Source organism: Oncorhynchus kisutch, linkage group LG8 (genome assembly GCF_002021735.2).
Source record: "Oncorhynchus kisutch isolate 150728-3 linkage group LG8, Okis_V2, whole genome shotgun sequence".
Lineage (NCBI taxonomy): Eukaryota > Metazoa > Chordata > Actinopteri > Salmoniformes > Salmonidae > Oncorhynchus > Oncorhynchus kisutch.
In genome coordinates, this window is record NC_034181.2 from 21,597,171 (window position 1) to 21,617,422 (window position 20,252).

Sequence of the window (20,252 nt, forward strand, 5' to 3'; positions counted from 1 at the left end):
TCAGACCAAGAAAGAAGGAAACCTAAACTGTACACACAAACCCTGGTCAAAAGCAGGTGAAATGAGTGCATTTTGCACCCCTTTGATATTTTAAGTAGAAATTGTGCACTAATATTGAATAGAATTTTAAAAGCCTATTATACTCAATAGAGTGTCCTTTAATATAAACCACATGGAAAATAAAATACATTTTTTAAATGTATTTTTAAATCTTGCTAAAGTGCCAAGATTGTGCATTTTGACACGTCCCTCTGTTCCTCCACTGTGACTTCTAGGAAGATTTTAACCCACTTAAAACCAACATTTATCCAAGTTTTCACCATCATTGTAAAGCCCTAGTTATTTTGTTGACAATGTCATTTTTGAAGATCATTATTCACTTTAAGGTAAAAAAAAACCACAACAACATGTTCCTCATTTTAAGGGCAACCCTGTTATGTGAATTGAACTCTTGTTTTAATAGGGTGAAACTATTCCTTTATTTTAGTCTTCAAAAGAAACATTGAACATCTAATAGTAAATCATAGTGTAAAAGCAGGGGAGCTGGTTTTTACTCCTTTTGGCCATTTTGTGTTGGATAACTAAGCAGGTTGCACATAACACATCAACCCTATTCCCCATAGATAGACAGGCTAGACATGTTTAACAATAAAGCAAATGTGAAAGCTTGAATTCAATTGCCCTTCCCTGTTGCACACAACAAGCTTCCATTCCCTCTGTCACAGGAGAATTTATGGATGATTTAAGATGAAGTCGTCAACCCTGTTATGGTCAACCCTGTTACTTTATTTGGCACTTAATAGGCACTTACTATAGTATTCTTTTTTTTAGATGGGAAAACATGTGTTTTATTCAGTTGAAAATGCGCTCTTTATGACAGAATGTTAAAATTAGGTGACCAAGTTACACTACTCAAAAGGCACCTAATTGGTGGAACAACCCAGGTACCCACATGGAGATAAATACACAGACAAACAGTAGTTTAACGGGGACACACACACAAACCCAGTTGTTGCATCAGGAGATGAGAGGAACTTCAGAGATTGTATTGAAAGTCAAGGCATGAGACAATGAGTACATGGAGAGAGATGGAAGAGCTGTGTAATTGCTGTAGATTAGGGGAGGGAATGGTGAGAGTGGACTAGGAGATATGGGGGAGGAGAAGGGAAAACATGGAGAGGAAATGCTAAAATTGGATTAACACAACAACAGGACGAGTGGAAGACCAGGGGAGATAGGAGGAGATATGAGGGTGATGAAAGCAGAAACAGGGCAGGGACTGAAGCAGTGGGAGATTGCAGTTCAATTCTACATAAAGACGATTAAATGAAGTTGATTTATTCCACAAATTACCTCGCTGAAAAAGAGTGCCACGGTTAAGAGTGCCCACTTCATGCTGCCTGGCCACCTTGCTTTGGCAATGTAAACATATGTTTCTCATGCCAACAAAGCCCTTTGAATTGAATTGAGAGAGGGACAATGAGTGAGAAAGACAGAGAGAGAGAATGGCGCAAGGATGGATTAATGATAATCATAACTGTTTTGTGATGGGCCCCCAGCAGTTTATTCAAGGATGGATTAATGATAATCATAACTGTTTTGTGATGGGCCCCCAGCAGTTTATTCAAGGATGGATTAATGATAATCATAACTGTTTTGTGATGGGCCCCCAGCAGTTTATTCAAGGGTGGATTAATGATAATCATAACTGTTTTGTGATGGGCCCCCAGCAGTTTATTCAAGGATGGATTAATGATAATCATAACTGTTTTGTGATGGGCCCCCAGCAGTTTATTCAAGGATGGATTAATGATAATCATAACTGTTTTGTGATGGGCCCCCAGCAGTTTATTCAAGGATGGATTAATGATAATCATAACTGTTTTGTGATGGGCCCCCAGCAGTTTATTCAAGGATGGATTAATGATAATCATAACTGTTTTGTGATGGGCCCCCAGCAGTTTATTCAAGGATGGATTAATGATAATCATAACTGTTTTGTGATGGGCCCCCAGCAGTTTATTCAAGGATGGATTAATGATAATCATAACTGTTTTGTGATGGGCCCCCAGCAGTTTATTCAAGGATGGATTAATGATAATCATAACTGTTTTGTGATGGGCCCCCAGCAGTTTATTCAAGGATGGATTAATGATAATCATAACTGTTTTGTGATGGGCCCCCAGCAGTTTATTCAAGGATGGATTAATGATAATCATAACTGTTTTGTGATGGGCCCCCAGCAGTTTATTCAAGGATGGATTAATGATAATCATAACTGTTTTGTGATGGGCCCCCAGCAGTTTATTCAAGGATGGATTAATGATAATCATAACTGTTTTGTGATGGGCCCCCAGCAGTTTATTCAAGGATGGATTAATGATAATCATAACTGTTTTGTGATGGGCCCCCAGCAGTTTATTCAAGGATGGATTAATGATAATCATAACTGTTTTGTGATGGGCCCCCAGCAGTTTATTCAAGGATGGATTAATGATAATCATAACTGTTTTGTGATGGGCCCCCAGCAGTTTACAGAACAATATGACTATTTATATTTAGCCCTGTTTATCAAAAGTGTTGGAAAAACTTGTCACTAATCAACTGACTGGCTTTCTTGATGTCTATAGTATTCTCTATGGTATGCAATCTGGTTTCCTCTCAGGTTATGGATGTGTCACTGCAACCTCAAAGGTCCTCAATGATGTCACCATTGCCCTTGATTCTAAGCAATAGTGTGCTGTTATTTTTATTAACATTCTTGTGGGCTGGCTAAGGAGTATTGGTGTCTCTGAGGGGTCTTTGATCTGGTTTGCTAACTACCTCTCTCAAAGAGTGCAGTGTATAAAAGTAAGAAACTCTGCTGTCTCGGCCACTGCCTGTCACCAAGGGAGTACCCCAAGGCTCGATCCTAGGCCCAACGCTCTTCTCAATTTACATCAACAACATAGCTCAGGCAGTAGCAAGCTCTCTCATCCATTTATATACAGATGATACTGTCTTACACTTAGCTTACGCCTCCCCGTTAAATGCTCTACAACAGGTATTCCCAAACTGGGGTACACGCAATGCCGTCGGGGGTACGCCAAATAAAAATGTGATTCACATTTTAAAAATAATAATAATTCAAACAGTCCATTTATATTTTCCAAAGGGGCTATACATTCGGGTGAGGTTTTGTTCTCGCCTGAGTAGCCTCATTTCACTACAAAAATAAAACTAAACCATCTAGTGTTCAGCAAATAACAACACAATGTCAAATACAGGTAGCCTAGTCAAATAATTAACATCCAATCAGATTAACCGTTACTCTCTCAAGGGAATTCCACTAATGGTCCATATGTAGTCAAAAGCTTGCATGATGATGAGTTTCTTACACGACTGGCCTATCTGGGTGATGTTTTTTCTCACCTGAATGATCTGAATCTAGGATTAAAGGGACTCTCTGCAACTATATTCAATATGCGGGACATTAACAAGGACAACATACAGGTATTTCATAAATACAGGTACATCATTGTATGATTTTTTGTGTGCAAATGAACTCAAGCTTACGGACAATGTCAAATGTGATATAGTGAAGCACCTGAGTGAGTTGGATGTGCAATTACGCAGGTACTTTCCCCCAAAACGGATGACACAAACAACTTGATTCGTTATCCCTTTCATGCCCTGCCTCCAGTCCACTTACAAATATCTAAACAAGAGAGCCTCATCAAAATTGCAACAAGCTGTTCTGTGAAAATTGAACTCAATCAGAAGCCACTGCCAGATTTCTGGATAGGGCTGCGCTCAGTGTCCTGCCTTGGCAAATTGTACTGTTAAGACACTGATGTCCTGTGCAACCACGTACCTATGTGAAAGTGGATTCTCGGCCTTCACAAGCATGAAAACTAAGTACAAGCACAGACTGTGCGGGAAAATATCTAAGACTGAGACTCTCTCCAATACAACCCAACATTGCAGAGTTATGAGAAATCCTTTCAAGCACACCCTTCTCATTAACCTGTGGTGAGTTATTCGAATAAGGTTTTATATGTAAGATGGTTAAATAAAGAGCAAAACTATTGATTATTATTATATTATTATTTGTTCCCTGATCCTATAAGAGTTCTTTGCCACTTCCCACGAGCCGGATTGTGACAAAAACTCACACTCATTCTTATGTTTAATAAATGTATCATGTAGTGTGTGTGGCAGGCTTACAATGATGGCAAAAAACAACATTTGAGAGTGCGCTGACCCTGGTGCTAGAGGGGGTATGCAGCTGGAGGTTGAATGTTTGAAGGGGTACGGGACTATAACAAGTTTGGGAACCACTGCTCTACAACAAAGCTTTCTTAGTCTCCAACAAGCATTCTTAACCTTGTTTTGAACACCTCCAAAACAAAGGTCATGTGGTTTGGTAAGACGAATACCCTCTTCCCACAGGTGTTATTACTACCTCTAAGGGTTTAGAGCTTGAGATCGTCAACTCATACAAGTACTTGGGAGAATGGCGAGATGGTACACTGTCCTTCTCGCAGCACATATTAAAGCTGCAGGCTAAAGTTAAATCTAGACTTGGTTTCCTCTATCATAACTGCTTCTCTTTCACCCCAGCTGTCAAACTAACCCTGATAAAGATGACCATCCTACCCATACTAGAATACAGAGACGTAATGTATAGATCGGCAAGTAAGGGTGCTCTCGAGCGGCTAGATGTTCTTTACCTTTAGGCCATTGATTTGCCACCAATGCTCCTTATAGGACACATCACTGCACTCTATAGTCTTCAGTAAACTGGTCATCTCTGTATACCCAGCGCAAGACCCACTGGTTGATGCGTATTTATAAAACTCGCTTAGGCGTTACTCCCCCCTATCTAAGATACCTACTGCAGCCCCCATCCTCCACATACAACATCCGCTCTGCCAGTAACATTCTGTTAAATGTCCCCAAAGCACACACATCCCTGGGTCGCTCGTCTTTTCAGGTCGCTGCAAACTGGACAGTTTTATCTCCATCTCTTCATTCAAAGACTCAATCATGGACACTCTTACTGACAGTTGTGGCTGCTTTGTGTGATGTATTGTTGCCTTCTTGCCCTTTGTGCTGTTGTCTGTGCCCACTAATGTTTGTACCATGTTTTGTGTTGCTATAATGTTCTGTTCCTACCATGTTGTTGTTATGTTGCTACCATGTTGTTGTTATATTGCTACCATGCTGTGTTGTCATGTCTTGCTGCCTTTCTATGTTGTTGTTATGTTGCTACCATGTTGTTGTTATGTTGCTACCATGTTGTTGTTATGTTACTGCCATGTTGTTGTTATGTTGCTACCGTGTTGTTGTTATGTTGCTACCATGTTGTTGTTATGTTGCTACCATGTTGTTGTTATGTTGCTACCATGTTGTTGTTATGTTGCTACCATGTTGTTGTTATGTTGCTACCATGTTGTTGTTATGTTGCTACCATGCTGTTGTTATGTTGCTACCATGCTGTGTTGTCATGTCTTGCTGCCTTTCTATGTTGTTGTTTTAGGTCTCTTTTTATGTAGTGTTGTGTGTTTGTCCTATATTTATATAGTTTTTTTTTTTAAATCCCAAGCCCGTCCCCGCAGGGAGCCTTTTTCCTTTTGGTAGGCCGTCATTGTAAATAAGAATTTGTTCTTAACTGACTTGCTTAGTTAAATAAAAAAAATAAAAAAATGACTATACTCCACTTTAGATCATGCCATATACTCCATCTTAATTCCATTCAACCAGGGACATAGTGGAGAATGGAGAGATCCTCTCTCGATTCAATTCCATTCAAATGACTTTATTGGCAAGGGAAACATATATGTCTACATTGACAAAGCAAGTGAAATAGATAATAAACAAAAGTGAAAAAAAAATAAAATACTGTCTGTCCTCTCTGTCTGTTCTCCCCCAATCACACACCTCACCTCCATCCATCTATCCCTGCCTCCATCCCTCCCAACCACTCATTACCGTAATTGGTGGGCAGAGAGAGAAAGACTTCAAAAACAAATCCAATTTTGATAAACTCCCATATGTATTGTGTGAAATACCACAGTGTGCCATCACAGCAGCAAGATCTGTGACCTGTTGCCACATTAAAAGGGTAACCAGTGAAGAACAATCACCATTGTAAATACAACCCATATTTATTTCTCATTTTGTACTTTAACTATTTGCACATCATTACAACACTGTATATATACAAAATATGACATTTGAAATGTCTCCATTCCTCTGAAACTTTTGTGAGTGTAATGTTTACTGTTTACTTTTATTGTTGATTTCACTTTTGTTTATTATCTATTTCACTTTCTTTGGCAATGTAAACCTGCCAATAATTCAATCCGTGCCACTCATTTGCATTGGTTTTCCTTTAAAGTTTTAGTCTCATTCTCTGCATCAACGCATGTTGTTTGAAATGCTGGCATTTCAAACAAACCCCCACCCCTCTCCCTCTCTCAATTCAATTCCATTCAGAGGGGATTCATTGGCATGAGAAACATATGTTAACATTGCCAAAGCAGATAAAATAAACAATAAACAAAAGATATAATAAACAATAAACAAAAATGAAATAAACAATCAGAAATGAACAGCCCTCCCTCCCTCCCTCCCTCCCTCCCTCCCTCCCTCCCTCCCTCCCTCCCTCCCTCCCTCCCTCCCTCCCTCCCTCCCTCCCTCCCTCCCTCCCTCCCTCCCTCCCTCCCTTTCTTTGTTATGGAAGGTTTGGCTCTCTCTCTCTCTCTCTCTCTCTCTCTCTCTCTCTCTCTCTCTCTCTCTCTCTCCCTCTCTCCCTCTCTCCCTCTCTCCCTCTCTCTCTCTCTCTCTCTCCCTCTCTCTCTCTCCCTCTCTCTCCCTCTCTCTCTCTCTCTCTCTCTCTCCCTCTCTCTCTCTCTCTCTCTCTCTCTCTCTCTCTCTCTCTCTCCCTCTCTCTCTCTCTCTCAGACTACAGATGCTGTGCTTTGTATAGAGCTGGTTTACAGGGCTGTCATTGGGGTTTGGCTAACTCCATTTTAACTGCTCCTGACTGGGCCACAAGAAAGGCTGGGATGAGTAGCATCTAGCGGGGCTGTGTCTATGTCCGTTAAGTGCTCGAAAATAACCAGCTAATGGATACTCCAGTCAGGCGTGCTCAAATCAGGGAGCAACGAGGGAGGTGTATTGGAGTGTATGTGAGAGATAAATGAGAAAGAGAGAAGAGTGGAAAAGAAAGAGAAGGAAAGAGAGGAGAGAGTGAGAGTGAGAGAAGAAGTAGAGAGAGGGAAGAAGCAGTTAAAAATGTCTGTGTTTTTTCCTCTTCAGATCCCAAATTACTTAGCCACACATAATTATAGAAGTAGGGCTTGGGCCTGGGTGGGGTATGGGGGGGAGAGGGAACAAATATTATCTCTGCTCCCATCTCCCTACCTCCCCCTCCCTAACCCTCCCCCATCACCACCCACCCCAAACTGCCTGGGAGCACTAAATCCCTCAGACTGCTAGGCTAAGCATTATACACACTCTGGTAGCTCTCTCAATTCAATTCAATTTGAAGGTTTTTCTGGCAGGGGACACATGTTTACATTGCCAAAGCAAGTGAAATAGATAATAAACAAAAGTGAAATAAACAATAAAAAATGTAGAGTTAACATTACACTCACAACAGTTCCAAAATAATAAAGACATTTAAAACGTCATATTATGTCTATATACAGTGTTGTAATGATGTGCAAATAGTTAAAGTACAAAAGGGAAAATGAATAAACACAAATATAGGTTGTATTTACAATGGTGTTTGTTCTTCACTCTCTCTCCCCCTCTCTGCTTTGTTCTGCCTCACTCTTTATTGGCCTACACTTGCTCGCACCACCACCAAACAACACACACACACACACACACGCGCACGCACACACACACACACACACACACACACACACACACACACACACACACACACACACACACACACACACACACACACACACACACACACACACACACACACACACATACACACAGTGTGCAGAGACGGCTCCACCGTGACATAAAACACTTTGTAGACGTTATGCTCTGTGTGTTTGTCTTTTCTCTCTTTATCACTGCGTTGCTCCTCTTACTCCTGTGAAGATATTTCCTCTCCTTTTATGGCTATCTGCTCCTCTCTTTTTCTAACTCTCTCTCTCTTTCTAATCTATTCTCTCTTTCTCTACTCTCTCTCCCTCCCTCTCTCTATTTATCTCTTTCTCTAACTCTCTCTCTCTTTCTAATCTATTCTCTCTTTCTCTACTCTCTCTCTCTCTTTCTAATCTATTCTCTCTTTCTCTAACTCTCTCTCTATTTCTCTCTTTCTAATCTATTCTCTCTTTAAGCTCTCTCTCTCTTTATGCTCTCTCTCTCTCTCTCTTTATGCTCTCTCTCTCTTTATGCTCTCTATCTCTCTTTATGCTCTCTCTCGCTGATATTGACTGCTTTTCGATTGGTTTCCATTGTGTTTCCATCCACACCTCTCACACTAACAATGACGGCTGAGAGTCAGGGACAGGAAAAGGAGTGTGGGGGAGAGGGGGATAAAGAGAGAGAGAGAGAGAGAGAGAGAGAGAGAGAGTGGAAAGAGTGTGACAGAAAGAAAAGAGGCTGCTTTTATATAATAGCAGTCTTGATAAGTACAGCTGAAGTGTGATGTCTTTGTGAGAATAGTACAGGCAGTTTGGTTCTTATCAGGGCTGAAAGCAAAGAAAGGATGGAGGAGTGGGATAAAAAGGAAAAGAAAGGATGGAGGAGTGGGATAAAAAGGAGAAGAAAGAGAAGGAAGTGAAGGAAAAGAAAGGACAGAATAAAGGTGTGAGGTGGTTATGTGTTATATGAGTGAGAAAGAGGCTTCTTCTGAAATGATATTTTATCCGCTTCTAACAATTGCTATTGTTTTTCATTGACAGCTGGACTTAAAACAGACAGATGAAAACAGCCAAAATATTTTAAGTGCGAGAACTAGTGTGCGCTTGCTGGAAATAGAAGGCATTTGAGAGAAAACAGCGTCAACGGCGTCATAGCATGTCAAATTGGAAAGCAAGGCTATTTTTCTTGCGTCTACACAGAGCAATCTGGTAAAAGCAAATCAATTGCGTGGGTCGTTTGTAGAAATGGAATTAGAGGAACCGTTATGTCTTCCCTATGCTAAGTAGACTAAAGATGTAGTTTAAAATGTATTGGGCTATAAGCTAAGGTTTATCAGTCAAATAGGCTACATATTTGAAAATACTTTCAATCAAAGGCATATAGCATAGTCAGGCTACAACTGGAAAACTAGAGGACTCGGATTTCAATAGAGAATACTGTTTATGTATAAGAACGAGACGGTTGTTTATAAGCAACTCTGGTTTATTAGCTATAACATCCTTGTGAGCTAGCAAAGCAACAACAGTTTAGCACTGGCTCTCATAAGGAACTCACAACAGTAACGCTGGGGGGCTACATAGCGAACAAACACCACTGTTTATTATGGATTTTCATGACAACGTTGGCATATACAGTGTATGTGAATTGACACTGGCTACTCTGGGGTCTCTCCATGTGATTTTGGCTTAAGAGTAGTGAGCACATCCATTTTTCATACTGATCCCCCATGGGACTAGAGGTCGACGATTATGATTTTTCTACGCCGATACCGATTATTGGAGGACCAAAAAAATGCCGATACCGATTAATCTGACTATTTTTTTTATTGATTTGTAATAATGACATTTACAACCATACTGAATTAACACTTATTTTAACATACCTTAAGGGGACATTTGCCATATGGTTAGTGAGAAAGTCCACATTGCAAATGTACAGTCCCTTACTAGACGTCCGACAACGTTTCTAAAATTCGCGGACGGCGTTGGGCCGTGCAGCAGGGCTGGACCTTCCAGGAAGTCAATAAACGAACTCTCTCGGACATTCGGTTTCCGTTTTATAAAATGTTCAATTTTGGTCATTTTTCCGCTCTCCCGGTAAATCCCACAAGAGGGCGAATGGAATCATATTGCAAATGAACAAAACATCACCAATCACGATGTGGCCTAATCTCCTAAGCGGAAAAGATTTCGAAGACGAAACATGGTGAGCATAGGTTTGGCATAATGGGCAGTTGGCCCCGAACAAGATGGCGTCTAAGCATCAAAGGTTTGTGAGTTATGGCCATTTTTCTGTGATTAAAGGTCAAAAATTAAAATAGAGCAATAATTTTTCCACTTCACGTCAAAGTAAATTAACCTACGGTGTCAATAAAAAAAGAACCATCCATTTATCTAGCGTAATTTAAGATAAATCGTACAATGTCAAATTGGTGATGCTCAAAAAAAGGTGTTTTTAAAAAAAAGTTACAGATCCAGTTGCAGATTCAGACGAATCTTTTTGAATTGTGTTTCCGAGCTATGCGAGATTTCTGTGATTTTCTGAAATAACACACTCATTCAACCCTCTGTAAATAAGTCCATTCTTAACATTCAGACTTAAAACTCAATATTCTATAAGTGCCTACCCCAAGGAGGATATGTGTTCACTTTCAGCTTCCTGTGTAAACCGGAAGTGCCTTAAAATGGTGTCATAGGTGCTGTTTCGAATGGTTAAAAAGGTCTGATCTTTTCAAAACTTTATATGTGTTATTAGGCAACCCTCATGAACTGTAAATCAGTCATTTCTCCCAACAGATGTCAAAGAAAAGCTCTCTCACACACACACACATACACACACACACACACACACACAGCAAGGATGGAGTGACAAAGTGCGGTGCTTAAAGACACACAGAGCCTGCAATGGCATTGCCATAATCTCTAGGCTGTGCCGAGTTCAACGAGATGCCCTGCTTGACCGTAGCTTGCTCGGTCTAAGCACAGTGACCATGAGAAAAAGTAGGCCCAAAATGAAGCCCGGCCCTAAATGTCATTTGCTTTTGGGTGACAGTGAGAGAACCGTTAGGGTGAGAAGCACAATTCGACCTCAGGTACGTTCCTGATGTCCTCCCGATCTGTGCAAGCCTAACCTTGACCATATAGCATTAACCCTTAACGGTTAAAAGAAGATGTTTACATCAAACAGTTTTCACTGACTTCTCTCCCCATAGGAATACATTGCCTGCACCCCTAAATTCAACCTGAAGCCTATGTGGGTTATGAATGCCGTATGAACCTGTCTTCGATGACAATCCATCAGACCACTATGAGGTCTATCTGTGTTGATTCTAAGCTTCCTGAAGCAACCCGAAGTGATTAAATTCACCCTAAAATTCATTTTGGCAGTATAAATGCCTTTTGGACATGGTTCACTGACTTTTGGGTTTGTAAACCGACTTCCATTGATCGTACATGGCAAATGGACAGAACATCCTGATTTGGCACTTTCAAATCTTTCATATTGCATTTGGACATTTCTTATGGCATTTGGCCCCCCCAAAAAATGACTTTTGACTTCCTATGAAATCATATTGCAAATGGACAAAACATATGCCCTATGGACAAGTATTTTTTTGTGTAATTGTGTAATTGACCCAAAAAATCAAAATAATTTCGTAAAATTTTGTTTAAAAAAACATAAAATTTAGTTTTTAAGGGGGTGATAAGTTTTAGAAAAAATATTTTTGAAAAATCACGGTGGAGCGCACTCGCCATCTGTTGGATTTTTGGAGTGTTACACTTGGAATTTGCCATATGGCATTTGCGATCAACTTTGAATGAAACGACGCCGAATTGAGTGGTATTGGACACCGTGTATATGTTTCGTATAGTGCCAATGACTTCCCATTCATTTTTGTCCATTTCAGGGGGGTGTTCCCTTACTTAATATAATACATCAATAAAATCAATTTAGCCTCAAATAAATAATGAAACATGTTCAATTTGGTTTAGATAATGCAAATAATGTTGGAGAAGAAAGTAAAAGTGCAATATGTGCCATTGTAAAAAAGCTAACGTTTAAGTTCCTTTCTCAGAACATGAGAACATATGAAGTTGGTGGTTACTTTTAACATGAGTTTTCAATATTCCCAGGTAAGAAGTTTTAGGTTGTAGTTATTATAGTATTTATAGGACTATTTCTCTCTATACCATTTGTATTTCATATACCTTTGACTATTGGATGTTCTTATAGGCACTTTAGTATTGCCAGTGTAACAGTATAGCTTCCGTCCCTCTCCTCACCCGTACCTGGGCTCGAACCAGGAACACATTGACAACAGCCACCCTCGAAGCATCGTTACCCATCGCTCCACAAAAGCCGCAGCCCTTGCAGAGCAAGGGGAACAACCAAGTCTCAAAGCGAGTGACATCACCGATCGAAGCGCTATTAGCGCGCACCCCGCTAACTAGCTAGCCATTTCATATCGGTTACATCAGCCTAATCTCGGGACTTGATAGGCTTGAAGCATTGCGAAGAGCTGCTGGCAAAACGCACGAAAGTGCTGTTTGAATGAATGCTTACGAGCCTGCTGCTGCCTACCATCGCTCACTCACTGCTCTATCAAATATCAAATCATAGACTTAATTATAACATAATAACACACAGAAATACAAGCCTTTGGTCATCAATATGGTAGAATCCGGAAACTATAATTTTAAAAACAAAACATTTATACTTTCATTGAAATACGGAACTGTTCCGTATTTTATCTAACGGGTGGCATCCCTAAGTCTAAATATTGCTGTTACATTGTACAACCTTCAATGTTATGCCATAATTATGTACAATTCTGGCAAATTAATTACGGTCTTTGTTAGGAATAAATGAACTTCACACAGTTCACAACGGGCCAGGTGACCCAAACTGCTGCATATACCCTGACTGCTTGCACGGAACACAAGAGAAGTGACACAATTTCCCAAATAATAAGAAATTCATGTTCGCAGGCAATATTAACTAAATATGCAGGTTTAAAAATATATACTTGTGTATTGATTTTAAAGAAAGTCATTGATATTTATGGTTAGGTTTGGTGCAACGGCAGTGCTAAATCATCACCCGTTTGGCGAAGTAGGCTGTGATTCGATGAGAAATTAACAGGCACCGCATCGATTATATGAAACGCAGGACACGCTAGATAAACTAGTAATATCATCAACCATGTGTAGTTAACTAGTGATTATGTGAAGATTGATTGTTTTTGCTAAGTTTAATGCTAGCTAGCACCTTACCTTGTATTCTTGCTGCCCTCACGTAACAGGTAGTCAGCCTGCCAAGCAGGCTCCTTGTGGAGTGCAATGTAAGGCAGGTGGTTAGAGCGTTGGACTAGTAACCGGAAGGTTGCAAAAACTAAATCTGTCGTTCTGCCCCTGAACAAGGCAGTTAACCCACCGTTCCTAGGCCGTCATTGAAAATAAGAATGTGTTCTTAAATAACTTGCCTAGTTAAATAAAGGTGTAAAAAAATATAAATATATCTTGGACACCAAATCGGTGTCCAAAAATACTGATTTCCGATTATTATGAAAGCTTAAAATCGGCCCTAATTAAATCGGCCATTCCGATTAATCTGTTGACCTCTACTATGGACCCTACTATGGACCCTACTATGGACCCTGGCAGTGCACTATAGTGTGAATAGGGTTTGACTTCAGGTAGACACTCACCATGATATCTGACGGTCTTGCGTGGTATTGGGTTCCAGTTGAGACTCAACGACTTCTCCCAACCAATCAGAAGAAGCAACATCAGGACCTTAGCCTCACCCATGGCTCCGATAGAGTCTCAGCGAGGCCGTTGATTCGCTGGTTGATGTTGAGTGACAGTGGAGATAGACAGTGTGGGAACAGCCTCTGGCAGCCTGCCAAAGACGGATAAAAAATAAAGTCAGTTAAAGTGTCACGAACAACAACCACTATGTCTCCCGAGCCGAGCAGCCGGACGACATTCACAAACGGTTTTAAATACCTCTATGGAAAGAAAATCACACTACAAACTATCACCCTCAGGCACTTAAGGAAATCATGAATGTGAAAGATATATTGGAATTAGTGGATATATGGAGACTTAAATACCCTGACCTAGTGAGATATACATGGCGGAGGCTTAATCAAGCTAGTCGTCTTCATTACTTTCTTATGTTATTCTCTCTGGCACCAAAAGTTAAAGTGTTGATAGGGTACCGAATGCGGTCGGACCATCACATAATTGGCATATATATTACTCTTACAGAATCTCCACGTGGACGAGGATATTGCAAATGTCATCAAAGCCTACAGGATGATAACTTATTTTTAACTAGGACGGAATAATTTATAACAGATTTTCTTCCGACATAACAAAGGTACAGCAAATCCCCTTATTGTACGGGACACTTTTAAATATGCCATTAGAGGTCATGCAATTTAGTACTCATCTAAAAAACAAAAGCAATTCAGATCAAAAGAGTCCATATTAACAAAGGAAATTGAAGAACTAGCAGTACAGATAGATAGCAATAAAAACTGTACCATAGAGGCACATAATAAGTCAGAGGAAAAACAAAAAGAAATGGAGGAACTTATTCAAGAAAGATCCAGTGTATAATATATTATAAAAATAAAGTGAACTGGATGGAATATGGGGGAAAATGCACCAAATTATTTTTCAATCTTCAACATAGAAATGCTTTGTAACAAGTTTTATTGAAACTTGTTACAAATGGAGTCACGCATGATTCACCAAACAATAATTTGAAAGAGGAAGTAAAGTACTTTAAGACTATGTTTTAGTTTCAGTCTCCTCCATCTCCACTAACTGAAACTAATTGTATGGATTTTTCCCTATTAATAATGTAAAATTAACATCTGTACAGAAAGACACATGTGAAGGCCAAATTACAGAGGAGGAACTTCTTGATGCAATTAAAGAAAACTCCAGGGCTGGAAGGCAGACCAGCAGAAGTATAACAAACTTTTTGTTGATATACTCAGAGGACCAATATTAGTATGTTTTAACCACGCCTATATAAACTGTAGATTATCCAACACGCAACAGGAAGGTCTGATTTCATTATTACTGAAACCGGATCCAAGTGGTATATATAAAGATCCAGTCCATTTTAAAAAATGGAGGCCTCTTACACTTCAGTGTTGTGATGCACAAATTCTAGCTAAATGCTTGGCACATAGAATAAAAAATATTTTGGCAGATATTATTCAACCTAATCAGACAGTTTTTTTTACATGGATGGTACATTGTAGATAATATAAGACAAGTACTGGAAACAATAGAACACTATGAAATATCGGGGAAACCAGGCCTAGTTTTCATAGCTGACATTGAAAAGGCTTTTGATAAAGTACGACAGGAGTTTATATATAAATTCCTGGAATATACATCTTAGATAGTTTTAAACTGCCAAGAGGAGTAAAACAAGGTTGTCCACTATCGGCATATTTATTTATTATGGCCATCGAATTGTTAGCTGTTAAAATTAGATCCAACAATAATATCAAGGGATTAGAAATCCGTGGCTTAAAAACAAAGGTGTCATTGTACGTTGATGATTCATGTTTTCTTTTAAAACCACAATTAGAATCCCTCCACAGCCTCATAGAGAATCTAGATACTTTTGCGAAACTCTCTGAATTAAAGCCAAATTATGATTAAGTGTACTATATTACGTATGTGGATGTGGACATACTCGGTATATATATCCCGAAAGAAAAAAATGATCTCACTCCAAAATATTTTAATAGAAAGTTAAAAATAGATACGATCTTGCTACCATGGAAAGGAAAACACCTGTCTGTTTGTGGAAAAATCACCCTGATAAACTCATCAGTCATATCACAGTTTACCTATTGGCTTATGGTTTTGCCTACACCTAGTGAATTGCTTTCTAAATTATATGAACAAAAAATATTCCATTTGATTTGGAATGGCAAGTCAGACAAAATTAAAAGGGCCTATTTATATAATGAATATGAATTCAGAGGGCAGAAAATATGAAATATTAACGCATTAGACCTCTTACTAAAGGCATCAGTCATACAAAAGTTATACCTAAATCCAAAATGGTTCTCTAGTGAATTAGTAAGAATGTCTCACCCTATGTTCAAGAATGGCCTTTTCCCCTTTATTCAGATTACAACTGCTCACTTTCGTTATTTGAGAATGAAATCATCTCCAAAATATAGTTATTTTTTAAACAAGCCTTAGAAAGTTGGTTGTAAATTCAGTTTAATCCACCTGAAAAACAGAACAAATAAAACAACAAATATTGTGGTTAACCTCAAATATACTAATTGATTAAAAAAAACATGTTTTTCAATATTTAAAAAAAAGTATAATCTTTGTTAATGATATCATAAATAGGACTGGTGAAGTTATGTCACACATGCAGCTAACACAGATTTATGGAAATGTCTGCTCTATCCAAAATTACAACCAACTAATTGCAGCATAAACACAAAAATAGAAGAGGCAAGTGGAAGAGGGGAAAGTAAGGAACTTGTCTGTCGGACCTGCTTTAAAGACCAAAAATGGTTGTAGAAAATTGTGACAAATAAAAATATTTACCAGTTTCATTTAAGGACCAAAAAATTGACAGCTGTGCCATATAAATTGCAAAATCATTGGGAAGATTTTTTCAATGTACCGATTCCATGGCACATGGCTTATGAATTGACACACAAGACGATGTTGGATTGTCAATTTAAATTATTATACAAAATTCTTGCAACCAATAGAATGTTATATATATATATATACATATGGGGTAGAGGTCGACCGATTAATCGGAATGGCCGATTAATTAGGGACAATTTAGGATCTGTTAGGGACGATTTAAACATTAGCTTTTTTACATGGCACATATTGCACTTTTACTTTCTTCTTCAACACTTTGTTTTTGCATTATTTAAACCAAAATGAACATGTTTCATTATTTATTTGAGGCTAAATGTATTTTTATTGATGTATTGATTTTATTGATGTTAAGTTAAAATAAGTGTTCACCCAGTATTGTTGTAATTGTCATTATTACAAATAAATAAAAATCGCAGATTAAGCGGTATCCACTTTTTTTTTTGGTCCACCAATAATCGGTATCGCCATTGAAAAATCATAATCGGTCGACCTCTAATATGGGGGACACAATCTTCACAGCCCTGTAGATTTTGCTGTGAGGAGGCAGAGTCATTAGATAATTTATTTTGGTCCTGTCCATATGTAGCTCGTTTTTGGTCACAGGTCCAGGAATGGCTGAAGAATTGCAACATTTACCTAGAACTAACGCTGCAAATAGCAATACTGGGTGACTTGAAAAGTCATAGTCAATCGATTAATAATATAATAATTATTTTAGAAAAAATGTTTCTTTAATTTACAATCTGTAGAACTTGGAGAATGGAAAGGTTTTAGAAATCTGAAATGGATGGTGTTAAGAGATAGATGGGAGGGGTTGAATGGAGCTGAAGGGTGGGACTAATAACAATAAGATAACAAATGTTGTCAAGATCGTTGGAAGCATACTCGGACCAACGTGTATTATTACCACATCTTTTATTAGAAATAAGTGAACCACACAACAAACAAAGACTAAACGAAACATGACGACAATGGAGTGCTAACATGCAACGACACATAAACAATATCCCACCAAGTGGAAAGAAGATCCCTAAATATGATCCCCAATTAGAGACAACGATTACCAGCTACCTCTAATTGGGAATCATACAAAATCACCAACAAAGAAAAATAAAACTAGAACCCCACATAGAAATAATAAAGTAGACTAACCCCCAGTCACGCCCTGACCTACTCTACCATAGAAAATAAGGGATCTCTATGGTCAGGACGTGACAGTAACCCCCCCCCCCCCTAAAGGTGCGGACTCCGGAGGCAAAACGGGAGGGTTGGGGGGGTGTCTTGTGTCGGAGTCTGTAAAATGTATATAGGTTCGGAACTTTTGTGAAATAGCACAGTTACAAATAGAAATCAAACTGGATGGACATCAGAAAGAGAGGAAGGTCAGGACTAAAAACAAACTAAATATAACTATTGTAAAATAGATTGTCTGTAAAGTGTGTATAATATGTATAAACTGAAGGAAGAAGCCTAAGTGTTATTGTTTATTTATTTACTCCAATTGGGGGAAGGGTGGTAGGGTTTGTGGGGAATATTAAAGGAAAATAAATCAATCCATAAGAAAAATAAACATCTTATCAGAGTTCTGTCAAGCCAATTCAAAGACAGTTATTACATTGAAACACCAGGTAGCAAAGTTAATGTGTGTTGGCAGCCCGTCAACCAGACAGAAAATGAATGTCAAAGCAAGGACAATTTAACACACAATGTAGTTGATGATAATTCTCCTAAATGGTTATGTCAAACAACAAACTTGTTTTGTCTTTGACAGGCGATGCTAACAGCAGCCTGTTTTAATAATGGAGTTTAACAATACAGACATTACCACAGACGCAGTTTGAAAACACTCAAAATGCAACAGGACTATAAAACGTATCCCACTTTCCCTCCTTCTGTGGAATCGTCATTACACACCTGCTGGTGTCCATCAGAGAGCCAAATCAACACTTTGATGCTGTTTGCTGATTTGAGAAGGTTGACTTCTAAATGTGCATAAAATGTCAAATTGTGTTTACTCTTGGAGATGTCTGTCTGCGCCAATGCATTTTATTGCTCGATGTAAGTCAGCCCCAAATGTTACGTGAATTTTAAATGTCTGCTTTAATGGGCAGACTTTGTGTCCAGTTTGCCATTCAGGAGACTGGGGTGTGAATTTAGATGCAAAGCCTGTACAGCACATTCTGCACCCAATCTGACTTCTATTGATTTAGTTTTTGGGAAAGAAAGAGCAGCCGCACAGAGAAAGTCCAAGATGATCTAAATGTGCTTTAAATGACTGGACTTAGTGGAGGGCCAGGATAAAACTATTTGATGACTTACAGCTCACAGTTCTGACTTCAGGTTTTATTGGATCGATGGAGAGGCCTTTGGCTTAGGGTTGAGTAGAGGAAGAGAGGGGGAGGAAGGAATGGAGAGAGAGAGAGAGATAGAGAGAGGAGGGAAATAGAGAAAGAGAGCCTGTGTGTTTAGAAACATGGAGGGTGTCTGGAACCAGCAGCGAAAGGCTTCACATTATCTCCCAAGCTGCTGAGTGTCCTCAAATCTCAAATGGCATTCTCTCCTCTTTTTTTCACTCTTTCTGCTGAGAGATAAGACATTGACTGAGTGAGCATCCTGGAGGTTGGATTAAGAGGACTAGCCCTGTGTAAACATACTGTAGCTGGGGGAGGTGAGGGTAGAGAGATGGGCGAGGGTGGACTCAGGGTGTCTCTCCTCAAAAGCCTATAGCAGATTCCAACTCAGGGAACTGCTAAGCTTTGCAAAACATGTCTGTCATGACTGTAGCTATTTCCCAGACAGACAGGCAGGCAGACAGGCAGGCAGACAGGGAGGCAGACAGCAGGATTGTGTTGAATTCAGAATTGAATTGAGAATGCCTCAAATTCCAATCAAATTCTTCAATTTGAATTGAACTAGTAAACAGGATACAGAATTGCAATTGGAATTTTAATTAAAGGAAATATAATTGAATTCAGAATTAAATTCAAACGTCTCTTCTATTCTATATTAGGTGTAGTCTAATCAAATATACATCTTGTACATAAAACATCCAACACGTCATTATATACATGTATATAAAATACTGTTGACACATCTGATTTTCAGGAAAAAATCTTTAAATAAATTATCAAGGAAAACAAAACCTGAATGTGAATATTATAGGTTATTATATTTCATTAATCACAAACATTTAGTTAAATATGGGGGAAATACTGCATTTTCTAGAATGCGTTAGTTTAACCCTCAAGTTGACCCTAAAACCTTCAAAAATAAGCCAAACAAATGAAATGGTTGGTGAAAATATAATTGGCAATTCTAAGCACTAAGGCTAAAAGAGTTAATGAACACTGTTTCCAGAGAAAAGTTATATATTCGTTGGTATCTGGAAGTACTACCAGTGAGATTTAATGAAACTCTCATGTTCTATGACTAAGTGGAATTTATTTGAAATGCACGGAATAAATTATACTTCCTGTCACGCAAATTCAAAACTGGCAGACAGGCAGGCAGGCAGGCAGGCAGGCAGGCAGGCAGGCAGGCAGGCAGGCAGGCAGGCAGGCAGGCAGGCAGGCAGGCAGGCAGGCCTCCTGGCTGTATCCAATCACCTTTTTTAATGATTGGTGGTGGGGACTTGTTTTCACTGGGCTGCCTAATGACGTTCAACAAATTAGAAACGACACGGCAGGCTAATAATATCAGTCA

At 39.0% G+C, this 20,252-nt stretch overlaps 1 protein-coding gene across 2 annotated transcripts in view; it reads right to left on the bottom strand.

Annotated features, from left to right (window-relative positions):
* Window positions 1-20,252, bottom strand: part of LOC109894926 (semaphorin-4C-like) — a 115,509-nt gene that overhangs the window by 31,905 nt on the left and 63,352 nt on the right. For both annotated transcript variants that reach the window (XM_031829803.1, XM_031829802.1), the window contains exon 2: window positions 13,586-13,779. In XM_031829803.1, the coding sequence (XP_031685663.1) occupies window positions 13,586-13,688 (103 nt within the window). In that variant the 5' untranslated portion in view covers window positions 13,689-13,779. The remainder of the gene's footprint in view (window positions 1-13,585; window positions 13,780-20,252) is intronic.